At 38.0% G+C, this 16,410-nt stretch overlaps 2 protein-coding genes across 5 annotated transcripts; both read left to right on the forward strand.

Moving 5' to 3' along the window:
• Window positions 1–926: 926 nt before the first annotated feature.
• On the forward strand, window positions 927–4,865 carry si:rp71-1g18.1 (uncharacterized protein LOC559922 homolog). Its single transcript, XM_056390308.1, has 4 exons — window positions 927–1,472; window positions 1,764–1,903; window positions 2,088–2,181; window positions 3,067–4,865. The coding sequence occupies exons 1-4, from the start codon at window positions 1,214–1,216 to the stop codon at window positions 4,014–4,016; spliced, it is 1,443 nt and encodes a 480-aa protein (XP_056246283.1). The 5' UTR covers window positions 927–1,213; the 3' UTR covers window positions 4,017–4,865.
• Window positions 4,866–5,370: 505 nt separating this feature from the next.
• On the forward strand, window positions 5,371–11,863 carry LOC130178318 (E3 ubiquitin/ISG15 ligase TRIM25-like). Of its 4 annotated transcripts, none has more exons than XM_056390429.1 (9): window positions 5,371–6,074; window positions 6,253–6,356; window positions 6,507–6,778; window positions 6,904–7,221; window positions 7,772–7,864; window positions 7,958–8,042; window positions 8,157–8,246; window positions 8,560–8,616; window positions 9,738–11,863. In XM_056390429.1, the coding sequence occupies exons 3-9, from the start codon at window positions 6,521–6,523 to the stop codon at window positions 10,268–10,270; spliced, it is 1,434 nt and encodes a 477-aa protein (XP_056246404.1). In that variant the 5' UTR covers window positions 5,371–6,074; window positions 6,253–6,356; window positions 6,507–6,520; the 3' UTR covers window positions 10,271–11,863. The 4 variants fall into 4 exon arrangements, with proteins under 4 accessions (XP_056246404.1, XP_056246402.1, XP_056246406.1 ...); XM_056390427.1 differs by having other exon boundaries at window positions 5,371–5,778; window positions 6,203–6,356; XM_056390431.1 differs by having other exon boundaries at window positions 5,371–5,778; window positions 6,203–6,356; window positions 6,512–6,778.
• The last annotated feature ends 4,547 nt before the right edge of the window (window positions 11,864–16,410 follow it).

Below are 16,410 nucleotides of genomic sequence, written 5' to 3' on the forward strand. Positions count from 1 at the left end.
CATGTGTGAATTCTAAGCAAGAAAACACATTATTTTACAGTCATTTTGATGACATAATAATCGGAGTTTCCTAACAAATAAGGTGTCGTAAAAAAGCTAAATGAGAAACAGAGCTGGACAAAGAAAAGTCCCAAAGTTAGTGCACACTTAAAGCCACTACGTTGCTGGAAAAACAGCAGGCTTTGATGCTTTCTGGTTGTAGTATCACTATCAGAGGCACTTTGGCACACAGCAGAGCGTGGAAGCTTTACCGATTTTAAATGGGTTGGTTCATTTTGCTGTATATTCAGTGTGTGTACATATGTGTGTGTGTGTGTCTGTGTGTGTGTGTGTGTGTGTGTGTGTGTGTGTGTGTGTGTGTGTGTGTGTGTACAGTATATACCTATATGTACATAGCATGGAGCTATAGCAGCAGCGTCGGTGACACATGAATCTTTTTGTGGTCTCTGTCTGAACCAGATCTCTTGTACATACAATACATGTCCTTTTAAAAAATGTAATGAGCAGGGAAAATGCTGCTGGGTTAGTCTTTACAACAGTTACTGATATTTATTGAACACAAATATATTAACTATCTGCTAGCTACCTGTCATTTATTCAATCTTCTAAATATTCAGTCTTAACGGTCCTTTTTCCAGAATTACAACTGTACAATCAAATAGAGTTATACTTATAATCACCTGTACACAGGTGTGATGTTCTTTCCCCCCGTAACATGACAGCCTGTGACCACTGGTCCACTTTAAAAAGATATGTCCTACACATGCACCAGAAAACCATGATGTTAATGTTCCACTCAGATTTCCAGTAATTACAAGGTTTAAACATTTTTTCATAAAAAACACATACTGCTGTGATTTCTGAAAAGGACAAAAAGTTGCAAAATCAGACTTTATTTATTCTTTTTTAAATTAATATAAAGGGACATTGACAAATACTTCGATGATTTCAAACATACAGGATTTTTTCCCAGATTTTTTCCCAATTGAATTGATTCTGTATCGGCTCTTCTCATGTTTTAGCTCCACCTCTCATTTTGTGACATAAGTCATCTTCAGTATTTGGCGCGCATGCGCCAGGACGAGACACGCCTCTTCTTTCTGCGAGCCATGTGGCTGTCGCTGGTAAATAAAGACTCCTACTAATTTTGCTCTTCCGCTGTTTTGTTAAATTTTGCGTGAACTCTGACTTCTGCACAGTTGGAGCGGACAAAATGTCTGCCGGCGTCGTGAACCTCCAGGAGCAGGTGGAGTCGGTGCTGGGAGCGCTTGTCAAAGCGGCCACGGTGGAGTTGACCAAACTGTTCGAGAGCAAATACCAAGCCTCGGCTGTCGATATGGAGGTGGGCCGCAATGAAGACAAAAGGGAAAATGAAACATTGGAGAAACCGGATAGTTTATCGACTGCCGACACAAAGCGCAGCATCGGAGTGCAAGTGGACGACGGTATTTATCCGCGGTGGGAGCTTTCTGGTAAGTGATTTTTTTGGAGCTTTAAATGCTACGACTTCCTGTTTACGTCCAGGGTCAGGCTGCAGGGATTGATGCATGAGGGGAGTGCAGACCAGCTGCTTGAACTACATGAAGAAAAACAGAAACACGGTCGATGCAGTCAACACACATTTGCCATTATGCGTATGTGCATTTAGTTCTTGCATGCAGCGTGTCCATGTGTAACTGTTGCACCCCTGCAGGCTGCTCCCCATTTGCAAATCCAGTGCAAAGGAATGTATGTCTGAACCCCTCCCCCTCTCTTGTCCACAGGTTCCCCTCTCCTCTCAGATGGTGATAGTCTCGGTGAGTGTAAGGGGGAGGTGGCGGAGAAGTGTTTCATTCCACCCGAAATCCTCCCGGCGGAAAATAATGGCCATGTTGACCCCGAGTGGTCGCCTCTGAAAGAACAGGTCAGTGAGAATTGTGTAAATCATCCGTGAACAGAGTGAAACTGTGGGGAGCTTTGTGACTTCTCCATTAGCATGTCATCATAGCCTTGCCTGTTCTTATTGCAGTACTTTGTTTTTTTTTAAAAGAATGTGTTGTCCCAGGAGTTGCAACATGCAGAATTTGTTATGTTTCTTCTTTAATCAGGTTTTAGCAGGGGCTGTGGAAATGGTGGAATTAAGTGTCCTTGAAACAGAGTCTCCAGCTGATAGTGACGCCCAAACAGAAGTTGTTTTGCACGGTAAGAAGAAAACCCACAGCAGCGAGTTGAAATCGAAGGCTGAAACGCACTGACAGCCCGGAAGCAGGAACAAAGACATATTACACAAATCAGACTTAATTAGGATTTTATCTATGTAGGTTTGAATTCCCGAGTACAGATTAAACAAATTTTACCACATTCGCAGGCAATTAGTTTCAACTACACTTTATTTTAATTCATGTTTATAAAATTCAACTTATTTTTCAACATAAACTAGATACTTTACAATACAAGTTTTTGATTTTTTTTGAGTTGATTGTAATGTTTATCATCCTGTCAGTAATCAGAAAAATATAAGTGACAGGAAATAATATGGATTATATTTGTGTAGCACTTTCCACAAATGTCCATTAAGCTGTTAATGAAAAACAGACAAACATGAACATAATATACCCCTGTCGTAAACTAGTAACTGACCCATTGCATGCTGGGAAAGGTTCAACTTCCCTGCAGCCTTGAAGAGCAGAAGCAAATTAAAAAAAGGAAGTAAGGATGGATAAACATGAGATTACACATTAAGAAATAATAAAACAGAAGTGTCACAAATTGTCCAACTTAAAGGAGCCATCGGTAAAAATGGCTTTTTACTAACACCTAGTGGCAGCTGTTGTGAACTACAATATCAACAAATTGTTTTCTTTCCCTTCCCTGATGTTTGTTGATATAAAATTGTATAGTGAGATTTTTCTTATATCAAACCAAGCGTCTGCTGGTAATAAGACGTGAGAATGCAAATCCTACCAGTATATCTCAACAAGAAGAAGTGAAGGGAAGTTGAGGCTGAATGAGGACAGGATGGTGGGAATGTACAATATATATATATATATATATATATATATATAAATGTGACCAAATCTTTTTCAGTCTGTGCAGAGACATGGACAGACGCATTGATCCATGGATCTACGCAGAGCTCTTCGACTAAACAAAAGCCTCTGGTGATCCAGCCAGACACAAGTGGTATCACCTCTGGGCAGAAGTTTGTTTGCCCATTGATCCTAAAGTCAGAGTCACCAGCTCCCAAATCTGAGAGTTTAAAGGAAGCCGTTCAGGCCGAGCCTCAGCAAGCCTGTGTCAGCACCGCCAAAGGAACCGCCTACAGTCCGTCCCCATCTGATGGAGCCGTGACTCCTGTTCAGGTTGGGGTTTGGGAACGGATCCAGACGCCAAAGGAGACGAAGACCAATCTCCAAATGAAACTGAAACTGACTTGTCCAGATCAAAAGCTGATGCGTCCCTGTTCAGTACAACTGGTGAACATGCTCACGGTGCCCGATTCAGAGATGAAGCTTCAGGATGATGACACTAACTGCAAAGGCGGTTGGCGTCTGCCCAAAGACCTCCGTCGCCACCAAGGTCCTCACACGGGCCATCGCCTCTGCTGCTTCACCCCGTGTGGAAACGGCGTTTGGCGTCTCCAAGGGGTCGTCACCCACTCCCGCAACGGATACGATTGCAGCATCTGCGGGAAAACGTTCAAACGCAGAAAGATTCTCCGGAGGCACGAGCGCTTCCACACCGGAGAGAAACCGTACTCGTGTTCGGTGTGCACAAAGACGTTTGCGTTGAGGAAGAGTCTCCGCCGACACGTGAGATTCCACACGGGGGAGAGGCCGCACAACTGCACGCAGTGCGGCAAAAGCTTCCGTCTGCGAGACAATCTGAAAGCACACTTGAGGTTTCACACTGGAGAAAAGCCCTTCAGCTGCACTACGTGTGGGAAGATGTTCAGGATCATGAGGAATCTGGACAAACACAAACTGAGCCAGTGTGAATTCTTTGTCCCTTCATTCAGGACGATTGCTGGCTTGTAGCTGTGGGAAAACAGCTGTCAGTGGCCGGTTGTGTTTTTCTACCTCAGACTCTTTTTTTTTTTTTGGAGACAAAGGTCATGTGAAGTTGAGATAGGAAGAGTCAAAGCTACGAGAGATACAGATCAAGACTATTTGCTGAGATTGAAAGCCATTCCAGAGGTTTATGTTGAAACGACAGTAATCGCAGTTGTAGTTTGATCCAGGCTTTTCTTTTTCTTTTTCTTTTTTTTTTTTTATAAACGTATACTACTGATGTTTTTGTATTATTTGTCTTTGTTTCATATATCTTGCTGTATCTTTTCTCTTGTGAATGTGGACCAATATTGGAACTGGGGCAGTGTGTAAAAGTTTTACAACTACTCAACACTTTTTAGCATTACACCGTCTGAGAAACACGTGGTCAGTCTGCAAGGAAGTCCCTCCTCCTTGCACTTTTAACCAGTTATACTACATCAGTTCTCTGCTGCTGTTTGGACATTGTTGTGTTTTGTAAATGGATTGAAAAGCATCAGTAAAATATTCTTTCCTGTTTCAAACTTTATCTTTTTATGTCATGTATTTCTTCTGTTCTGATTACTGAATGTATGTAGACTTCCTCCTTCATCCTAGTAGCCATGCTGACTTTATTAGAAATCTGATTTCAATGTTAAAACACTTTGGAATAATAATTGTGCTATGATGAGTACATATGGTCAAACATATGTTTTCTTTATAAAGACATAAAAAAGGGTTTATATTCCTTAATATTACACTGACAAATGTATGTCTTCATCTTTTTCAGCTTCTGATGCTATATAACATTTTTTCTTTTGTATTAATAAAAAAAAAAACGTTTTTGTGGCAAAGAGATATGTTTAATTTTTTTTGTGTGAACCATTAATACACACTATAATTACAATGAGGAAGGATGCTTTCTAATAAAGCACCCTTTTTAAACTTTCACTCTTAATTGATGGTTCTTAAGATATTTTGTAATGCTTTATAGATCACTTTTAAGTCATTAAGAAGAACTACTTTTGGGTTGCCAGGTTATGAAAAATCGCTTTGAATGCTGTTTATCCTTCTCCAAAATGACACTTGCTTTGTCTTTTTAGCTGTTACCTTCACCAGAAAACAGTGAATGGACAGAATGACCTCTGACCCTTTGGAGAACAGCCACTGGACATCTGCAGACAATTTGTTATTTTGAAAGTGAGAAACTCAGTGTCTGCTTTATTTATGACCTAATGTGTAACTACAGAGCTGAAGGTTATTATCCTATGTTAAATACTGATTAACATTTATAACTGCAGACCGAATGGCTCATTAGGAAATAAGAAACCCATGAGCATTAGTGAATTTATTTAATTATATTTTTCTACAAGCCAGATACATTTTTATAGTTCACGAACCGTTTATGGAAGCGCCTTTCTAGATAGTTTGCCGCCTTATCAGTCAAATAACAGGCACGGTTGAGCTAATCTCTATAGGGTCACTAAATGTCTTAGCCAGACATGCTGCAGGCTTTTTTATTTTCATATGCTCTAGTAACATTTACCGTAATACACGTACCTGTACTTATACCTCCTTTTCTCACTTAATATTTACATTTTAGGTGAATGTACGTCATAGAAATTGATGCTAAATTGGCGTAGCATTTCCTGTTAGCCCTGTAACCACGGAAACATAGACAACGTCTGAATGTCATGATGATGAGATTTCAGTGCGGACGTTTACAACGTTTAAATACGATGTACGTCAGAAAGTTGGAAAGAGTGAATAGGTAAATACGTTTTACTTTACTTTATTGCTGACTAATAACTTGGAGACAAAGGGGTGCGATTTTAGAGTAAAGTTTGCAACTCGGTAAGGTGTTTATGTTTAAATATGTCAACCGGTTTAACATCACGGTGAGGCAGAGAAGAAAAATAAATTCTGTATTTTATATATTTGTGTTTGCATTTATCATATAGGAATTACATGCACAAATAGCAGGACACTTATTGAATCCTTATTAATGTGAAAAACTACACCTGTGTTTGAATAGTCTAAATTATCAGCCAAAATAACTGTAAACAGGTGGGTGTTTTCTTTTACTCATTCTCTTTAAATAAAAAATAGCAATTATAAAGAATATTACCAATTTTGTGATATCTAATAATAGTATTTTGATAATTTAATCCTGTATTCAACTTTTAAATTGGTAGGTCATTTTTAGAGGCTCCTAACCCTCCTCCTCTTACGCCCCGCCCACCAGGAAGTACAAACGTAAACTCAGCGGTGCTTTCACTTTTAGCGATGTGTTTACGGACGACAGAAGACAAACAACACTGAGGCCTTGACTTACCTTTAACTTTGAAGGTAGGATTCATTTTACTGATTGCTGCACCCATGAACTTGCACTCATGAGTTATTCAAAAACAAACGAAGTAAGACGTGTTTATTAAAGACAGCAGCTCTGCAGTTAACTCCTTCCTGTCGGCTGTTTTTGTCCTCATGTACTCTTTGAAGAACAGGGATCAAGAATGGAAGATACAGAGAAAACCCAACTCGAGGAAATGTTAATGTGCACAGTGTGCCACGACATCTTCAAGGATCCTCGGCAGCTGCCCTGTGGTCACAGCATGTGTATGGGCTGTCTGGAAAACTTGATGGATCACTCCTCAGACCTTCCCTTCCGCTGCCCCGACTGTAGGTCTTTTTTTGGACAGATTGTCGAGGTACAGAAGAGCTACGCGCTGGCTAACATCGCAGAAAACTTCAGGGAGAACAGGAGGAGGAGGGTACCTGCTATAAACCTTTTTTCATACTGTCACCCACAAAAATACACTTAGAAGTAAAAAAAAAAAACTTTAGAAATGCCTGACACACTTTTTTCCACATCTCTGCATTTGATTGTTATAAGCAGGAGGAGCAGACAAAAGTTGTGTACTGCGACTGCTGCCCAGAGAAAAAAACCTTGGCTATAAAAACGTGTCTGAAGTGTGAGGTGTCTATGTGCAAAGAGCATGTCAAGGACCACCAGGAGCTTCCAGTGTTCACGGGACACCCCGTGGTCAGGCCTCTGGGTGACCTCCAGGCGAGGAAATGCCCACAGCACGAGGATGAGGTGCTGAGGTACTACTGCAACACGTCCAGGCGCTACATTTGCAACATGTGCGCCCTGGAGAGAAAGCAGCACAACCTCGCCAGTGAGGCCTCCACTGTCCTGCGGAGACAGCTGACTGTGAGTTTGAATAAATCTCCTTCACACCATATTACACAAGAAAAATCTTATCCTTTACAAAAGAAGGTGGTGCGATCAACAGTTTCTAGTGAATAGAGTGAAATTAACCACACTGAGGAGAGAAAGTCCCGTCTGTGCTGTGGAAAAACAGGATTTTCAAGTCCCTGAGATTCTATAAATCTGACTTTCAGTTCCCCGCCCCGCCCCGCCTCATTCATTCTTCATTTATTCTTAACCTCTGTAATGTGCAGAAAACTTTGAGCAAACCCACACAATTTTGTTTTACGTTCTAGTACAAGTCCCACAATTTTCAAATATATCTTAAAGAAATGATTTTAATGAACAGTGCAAACATGGAGTCATGGTTTTATTATCTAAATCAGTAGAAACATAAAGCTTTACTGAAGACCTGGAACAGGCTAATGCAGAATATGATGCTGCCTGAGGTAGTTTATGATGATTTTTCAAATTAAGGCTCATTAAGGGAAAATGAAAGGGTAAAATTGGATGTGAAGGGGCCGTTAAAGGTAATACTGTGTGGATTCAACAGGAGTACATGGACCAGCGCTTCACGGTGCTCAAGGAGCAAATCACAGAATCCACTGACTCTGTAAGAAAACTGAAAGATGACATCCAACGTGAGGTGAGCCCTATTTACTAAATTCTCAATATCTGTGATTTTGAAGGGTTTGCATTTGTCCCTTTTCATATCTTGTATGTATTTTCCTTCTGACAGAAACTTAAAGTGAACCCTGCTGACTCGTGCCTCAACAGCGTCACAGTGGTGCTGCTCTGTATGTGGTTCATCGTTCTGTATTATGGTAAGAGAATTATATCCTTAACTTGGAATCAGCTTATAAAAACGCCATAATATACATGTGTTTGTTGTGTGTGAGAATTTGCACTCAGTGATGTCTGTCTTTGTTTCCAAACAGCCTATAACTACTCTGTGGAAAATCAGACACTAAGAGAATCACTGGACAAGCAGCAGAACCGTGTGCATCATATCTACTCCACCATTGCAGGTAAGAAGTCAAATTTCTGTTGCCTCTTATGTGACAACAACAAAACTTATAAGATTAATGCTAATACATAAGAAATCATTGGGGGTGGACAAAAATAAACGAAAGGTTGAGAACTTGTATTTAATGTTTCCAAAAACTTATTTAAAGACACGTGATATCATTTCAAATCACAGGGATTGAACTAGAATCAGTCAACAGCTGTGCTTTCTGATCTCATGCTCTACTTCATTATTAAGTCATCCAACTTGCATAAACATTCTGTGTTGTTTTCCAATAAATATTCATCCATATAATTTTTTTAATCCCTACATAGAACTCTTGGTTGAGCATCCATTGAAGAGCTACACACCTCCAGAAACAGAAGATAAAGGTACGAAAGACTGATGTGTTGAAAACAAGGCGTCTGAATGGAAATGTCTGTGCTGGAGTACACTAACAAGCCTGATGGAAATACTATAAATAAAGATTTTAAAATGCTGGGTAGAGACAACTAAGTTGCCCCAATAGTTGAGGATGAACTTGTTTTGGTTCTCTGGCTACTTGGACACTCTTGCATGTACAACTCTGGATTTAGTTTCTCCATCTCATCATCAGTAAAAGAATATGAGACCGATAAAAGCAATAAAAACTTTAATCTGCATCACCATTGTGAGACTCCCACTTTTATTTCAGCATGTTGACCATCGTTACATTTTTAATCATCCTTTTTTGTCCTTTACTGGCTACTATATAATTTGAGTTGAGGCACCTGAAAGCATGACTGAGAATGATCAGAAACCTCTATGAGATGTTTACACATCAGAGAATCTATCAGATAACGCCATTCTCCTGACGTATCCTCGTGTCTCTAAACTGGAATGAGGGGCTATCCTGGTTCCTGAAACCAGAATCTATATCTATAATATATATAATATATAATCTATATAACACACAAATAGAGAGGTTTATGGTTTTAAAGTGATACTGTGTAACTTACTAAACAACAAACAAAGATAATGATAAATATGAAAAACTAACAGCAGAAGTAAAGGATAAGTCATGAAGTCAACAAACTGGCTAAATATTATTAACTACAAAGAAATATCTAATTAGCTCACATTAGCTGCCATACGATAGTGGCCATACCAGACCAAGGCTGTAGCTGCAAAACCCCTTGAGTTTGGCATGTTAGTTAGACTTTTACAGTATAATGCATATGGAAATACTCTCTGACACTGTTGTGAATGAAATCTTATGCGTTGCACAAGGTTTATATTTGCTCCACTGAAAGATGTCATCAACCAAAAACTCAAGGAAAATACATGTAAGTAAAATGACACATGCAGGATCTCAGGGAAGCGCGTTGCATAAACATCACATCTATTACTGAAGTCCTCAAAACCCAGAAAATGATATTCATGCCAATAACTACTTGTATTTTGCTCATGTATTATAAATTGGAGTAGCATCAAAATGGTGTATGTAAACCTAAATGGTCTGTCTGTCTCTCAGGATTTCTCATGCTGGACGTGGACACTGTCAGTCCTTTCCTGGGAGTCTCTGCTGACTTCCAAACAGTGGAGAGAGTGAAAGGCAAGCTGGGTTATCCCAACAGTTTCAATCGCTTTGATGAAGCTCCGCAGATCCTCTCAGCCCGGTGCTTCTCCTCTGGGACCCACATCTGGGAGGTGCAGGCTGAGGGGTACTGGGACATCGCTGTGTCTTACAAGAGCATCGAACGCAAAAGCAAGTACAACAGTGCCTTTGGAAACAATCGAGAGTCCTGGAGCCTAACACACAACGGCAAAGGCAAGCTGTCTGCTTACCATAATGGTGGGAAAACAGTTCTCCCTGTAACCCTGCAGAGCAGCCGAATAGCAGTGATGGTTAATTTTGAGAAAGGCAACATCACATTCAGCGCTGTGGAGTCCACCATCACCAAGCTGCATGAGTTCAAGGCTAAACTGACTCAGCCAGTGTGTCTGGGTTTGGGGCTTTACCGTGTTGATCCACTCAGCAGAGCCTCTATTGTCAAAGCTTTCTGAATCTCTGGATTCACAATTCAGCTGCAACTGCATCCAGACTGCCTTAGGTCCAGTGGCTTTCTCTGAAAGCAGAGGAATCTAAGAGAAAAGACCAAACGAAGTCAAAGCTATAAGCTGAGCTGCCTCAGGTATATTTTTGTATTGGAGATTCTTTTATGGTTTGTACACTCCCCTCCAAAAGTATTGGAGCAGTGAGGCCAATTCCTTTATTTTTGCTGTAGACTGAAAACATTTGGGTTTGACATCAAAAGATGAATATGAGACAAGAGATCAACATTTCAGCTTTTATTTCCAGGTATTTACATCTGGATCTGATACACAACTTAGAAGATAGCATTATTTGTAACGGAACACCAAATTCTTAGGTGAGCAAGAGTATTGGAACAGATAGACTTAAAATAGATTAAAGTGTGTAAGACTTAATATGTAGTTGCAAATCCTTTGCGTGCAATAACTGCATCAGGCCTGTGACCCGTTGACATCACCAAACTTTTGTATTCTTCTTCTGTGATGCTTTTCCAGGCTTTCACCGCAGCCTCTTTCAGTTGTTGTTTGTTTTGGGGGGTTACTCCCTTCAGTCTCCTCTTTAGCAGGTAAAATGCGCTATAGGGTTTGAGTCTGGAGATTGACTTGGCCAATCGAAAACCTTCCACTTCTTGCCCCTGATGAACTCCTTTGTTGTTTTTGCAGTGTGTTTTGAGTGCATGATGAAGGATCTCCCAATCAGTTTGGTTGCATCTTTCTTTAAATTGGCAGACAAAATGTTTCTGTAGACTTCTGAGTTCATTTTGCTGCTGCCATCATGTGTTACATCATCACTGAAGCTTAATGAGCCAGTTCCAGAAGAAGCCATGCAAGCCCAAGCCATGACAGTACCTTCACCGTGTTTCACAGACGAGCTTGTATGTTTGGGATCATGAGCAGATCCTTTCTTTCTCCAAACTTTAGCCTTTCCATCACTTTGGTGAAGGTTAATTTTTGTCTCATCAGCCCATAAAACTTTGTCCCACAATTTCTGAGGCTCGTCTCTGTACTTTTTGGGAAATTCCACCCTGGCCTTCCTATTCTTCTTGCTAATGAGTGGTTTGCATCTTCTGGTGTAGCCTCTGTTCTTTTGTTCATGAAGTCTTCTGCGAACAGTAGATTCTGATACCTTCACTCCTGCCCTCTGGAGGTTGTTGCTGATGTCACCAACAGTTGTTTTAGGGTCTTTCTTTACAGCTCTCACAATGTTTCTGTCGTCAACTGCTGTTTTCCTTGGTCTACCCGTTCGACGTCTATTACTTAGTACACCAGTGGTTTATTTTTTCTTCAGGACATTCCAAATGGTTGTACTGGCTATGGCTATGGTTTGTTCAATGGCTCTGATTGATTTTCCATCTTCTCTCAGCTTCACCCATAGACAGCTCTCTGGTTTTCATGTTGGTTACAGCTCTAACTATAAATGCAATCTGCACAGGCAAAACCCAATTCTGAAACTTAGCGTAGACATTCAGCGCTATTTATTTTTTGAATAATCAGTGTCAGTCACTTGTTCCTATACTTTTTCTCACTTGAAAAATGGGTGTGTTCAAACAAAAGGTGCTATCTTCTAAGTTGTGTATCAGATCCAGATGTAAATACCTGGAAATAAAAGCTGAAATGTTGATCTCTTGTGTCATATTCATCTTTTGATGTCAACCCCAAATGTTTTCAGTCTACAGCAAGAATAAAGGAATTGGCCTCACTGCTCCAATACTTTTGGAGGGGCGTGTATATTATGTTTACTTAACTGGTATTTCCTTTGATTGTAGATGTTTATTTCAACATCAATATAAGTGTGCAATATACAGTATTTTTATACAAAGTGTTCATAAGAGGGAAATCAATATGGGGCTATGATTGCACTGTGAGACAATATAATTTATATATAATAATATATTTTTTTAAAAATACATAAACCTCAATGTTGAAGCTCTTTTAATGAATGATAGACAGTTTTAACACTTTGACAGGAAAAACAACCGTGTCGTCCAAGGGTGTAGGTTTGCATGTGAACAGGACATGTCCCTTCCAATATTTTGGGAGGACAGAATTCTCCCTACCAATATTTGAGTGAACTTGTTTGCACTATGTTTGGAGTGAAGTAATATTAGATAATTCCAATGTCCCTCCAAAAGGCTAAGTCTCCAAGACAACCGATTTAGGCATGCTAGAATTTGAGTGACTGAAAGGGTGGGGGCTATCTGAAGGCTCAAGTAATTTGAGAATATCACAGTGGATACTTAACATCATCAGGAAAATGTCAACTGATGTTATTTAACCATGTTAGCTAGTGTTAACTAGCAAGCTAACCCTGGCTTCTGTCTTTTGTAGGCTAGCAGTGAGGTTGCTAGAAGGAGTAAACCAAAAATGGTGGATATATCAAAGAATGAGTTTAATTTCTGTTGAAAAATGCCATGAAAATGTCATCATGAATACTATGACTTATACCTTCGTATGCGATATTATGCCACGGTAGTGCGGTGGTACAGTGGTTAGAACTGTCACCTCACAGTGAGAAGGTTCTGGGTACCAACCCTGGGCCTGGGGGCCCAATTGAAGCTTGCATGGAGTTTTCATGTTCTCCTGCCTGCGTGGATTCTCTCCAAGTACCATGGCGACTTCCCAAAATCCAAAGACGTGCACGTTAGATTTACTGGCAACTAATGCCTTAATATACTATGAAATTTTTATACCATAATATACTATGACATTTTTTATGAATTACCATGACTTCTTATCCTTTACTATACTATGAAGTTTTAAAGCCTTACTATTCTGACTTTTTTTTTTTTTTTAATTTTTAAGCCTTATAATACGTAGACTTTTATAGGCCTTACTACACTATGACGTTTTATGACTTATTATTCTATGACCTTTTATGCCTTTGTTAGGGACCAAGCAGTGAGGCAACAAGAACACAGGAATGTTTTGAAAAAACAGGGGTTTTATTTAAATGAACATTATAAAACAAGCAAAGCTCACTAAACCTGACCCCCCATTCCCCCATAAGGCATCAACAGTTGGCTTGGCCCAATCAGGTGGCTCCCAGATTTAAGAATCCTCATCCTTCAGCCACGCCTTTTGCTCCAACAGGAAACGATCTGCCAACAACCGCGATAACTCAACACAAAGAAGCAAATGATTAAAACAACAGAAAATTGCCTATGTAACCCTACAGTGTTGAAATGTGTGCTCTATATAAAGCAATGTAAGGCTAAAGCAAATAAACAGATTCTGAAGCAATTAAAGTGTGTGTGGTATCGAATTGTTTTTTATGTCTTACTATACTATGAATTTTTTTTGTGTCTTATTATTTTACGAAATTTTTTTGCCCTACTATACTATGACGTTTTTAGGTCTTGCTATACAATGATGTTTTTTTTGACATTTCTATGCCTTATTGTAATATGATATTTTATGACATTTTTTTGCCTTGCTATACTATGACATTTTTGTGTCTTTTTATTTTATGACATTTTTATGTCTTACTATACAATGACTTTTTATGCCTTACTATACTATGATGTTTTTAGGTCTTGCTATACTATGATGTTTTTAGGTCTTGCTATACTATGACGTTTTAAGGTCTTGCTATACTATGACATTTCTATGCCTTACTATACTATGATGTTTTTTTGACATTTTTTTGCCTTACCATACCATGACGTTTTTGTGTCTTTTTATTTTATGACTTTTTTTTGCCTTACTATACTATGACGTGCTTGTGTCTTATTATTTTATGACATTTTTGTGTCTTATTATTTTATGACATTTGTGTGTCTTACTATACGATCACTTTTATGCCTTACTAAATTATGACTTTTCTATGACTTACTATGACATTGTGTTGTTGTTTGCACTGAAAACCAAATCACAGAAGAAAAAGCCCCATTTCTCCCACAGTCACAACATGGCAAAGCCACACATTTTCTCACCCAGAGGAAGAACTACTTATTGCAGGTAGTCAATTGCTACCAGCTGAGGACAATCACAAATCACCTCATCTCAAGTCCTCACCACCCTTTTTAGTCAGGCAGCTCCAGAGAGAAATTCATTCCAACAAACACTGTTGTAGGAGAGACTTGCCTGCTACAGTGTGCTTTGCTATACCAACTGCTTGCAAAACTCCAGAGCGACTGCTGGTGGGAAATGATTGATTGTTCATTGTTTATTGTAGGCCTATGTTTCTCTTTGTTTGATATCTTTGAAAATCAATTGATTGATTGTTGATAATTTATTGTTTGATGATTTAGTTGGTTGTTACATAGGCTATCATTTTGTAAGAATGTTTTGTTTGTATATTGTACTGCAGTATGTAATAACTGCCTATTGTTTCTACTTTTTGAAGGTTTTTCACCTAATCTAAACTAAACCAATGTGACAAAACAGATCCTGAATAAAAAATAAAAGGATAAAGAAAGTTTGTGTCTGATCATTGAGGTGAAGTCACAGTGAAACTGTGCAAACAATTGGACCTTTTCAAGTTAGGGGACAACACAAGTAAACATCACACATAACTTGACAGACATTTTTGTGCCTTACTATACTATGATGTTTTTGTGTCTTATTATTTTATGAAATTTTATGCCTTACTATCTATACTATGAATTTTTTTGAATTTTTTTTGCTTTACTATACTATGGCGTTTTTTTGACTTTTTTTTTTGCCTTACTATACTAAGACATTTTTATGCCTCTCTAAACTATGACTTTTCTATGACTTGCTATGACTTTTTATGCCTTACTATCCTATGATGTTTTCAGAAATTTTTTTGCCTTACTATACTATGACGTTTTTAGGTCTTGCTATAATATGACGGTTTTTTTTACATTTCTATGCTTTATTATACTACAACATTTTTTGACATTTTTGTGCTTTACTATACTATGACGTTTTTTGAAATTTTTATACCCTGCTATACTATATTGTTTTTTGACATTTTTATGCCCTGCTATACTATATAGTTTTTTGACATTTTTTTGCCTTACTATACTATGACGTTTTTTGACATTTTTATACCCTACTATACTATATAGTTTTTTGACATTTTTTTTGCCTTGCTATACTATGACGTTTTTTTGACATTTTTATGCCCTACTATACTATGTGTATTGACTTTTTTTTTGCCTTACTATACCAAGACGTTTTTATGCCTTAATATACTATGATGTTTTTAGAATTTTTTTTTGCTTTACTATACTATGAAGTTTTTATGCCTTACTATACCAAGACGTTTTTATGCCTCAATATACTATGAATTTTTTAGAAATGTTTTTACTTTACTATACTATGACATTTTTATGCCTAACTATCCTATGACGTTTTTTGACATTTTTTTTGCTTTACTATACTATGACATTTTTATGCCTTACTATACTATGACGTTTTTATGTCTTACTATACTATGAATTTTTTTGAAATTTTTTTGCCTTACTATACTATGACATTTTTGTGTCTTATTATTTTATGACATTTTATTGCCTTATTATAGTATGACGTTTTTTGCCTTTTTTAGCCTTACTATACTGTGACGTTTTTAGGTCTTGCTATACTATGAAGTTTTTTTGAAGTTCTATGCCTTAAAATTCTATGACATTTTTTTTAAACTTTTTTTTGCCTTACTATACTTTGACGTTTTTGTGTCTAATTATTTTATGACATTTTTTGACATTTTTATGCCCTACTATACTATGACGTTTTTAGGTCTTACTATAGTATGACATTTTTAAGTCTTATTATTTTATGACATTTTTATGCCTAACTATCCTATGACGTTTTTTGGCATTTTTTTTGCCTTACTATACTATGACATTTTTAGGTCTTGCTATACTAAGACGTTTTTTGAAGTTCTATGCCTTATTATACTATGACGTTTTTTGACATTTTTATGCCCTACTATACTATGATGTTTTTTTGACATTTCAATGACTTACTATACTATGACGTTTTTTGACATTTTTATACCCTACAATACTATGATGTTTTTTTTACTTTTTTTTTGCCTTACTATACTATGACGTTTTTAGGTCTTGCTATACTATGACTTTTTTATAAGTTCTATGCCTTATTATTCTATGAAGTTTTTTGACATTTTTATGCCTTACTATACTATGACG

This window comes from Seriola aureovittata, chromosome 12 (genome assembly GCF_021018895.1).
Source record: "Seriola aureovittata isolate HTS-2021-v1 ecotype China chromosome 12, ASM2101889v1, whole genome shotgun sequence".
In the NCBI taxonomy this organism is placed as follows: Eukaryota; Metazoa; Chordata; class Actinopteri; order Carangiformes; family Carangidae; genus Seriola; species Seriola aureovittata.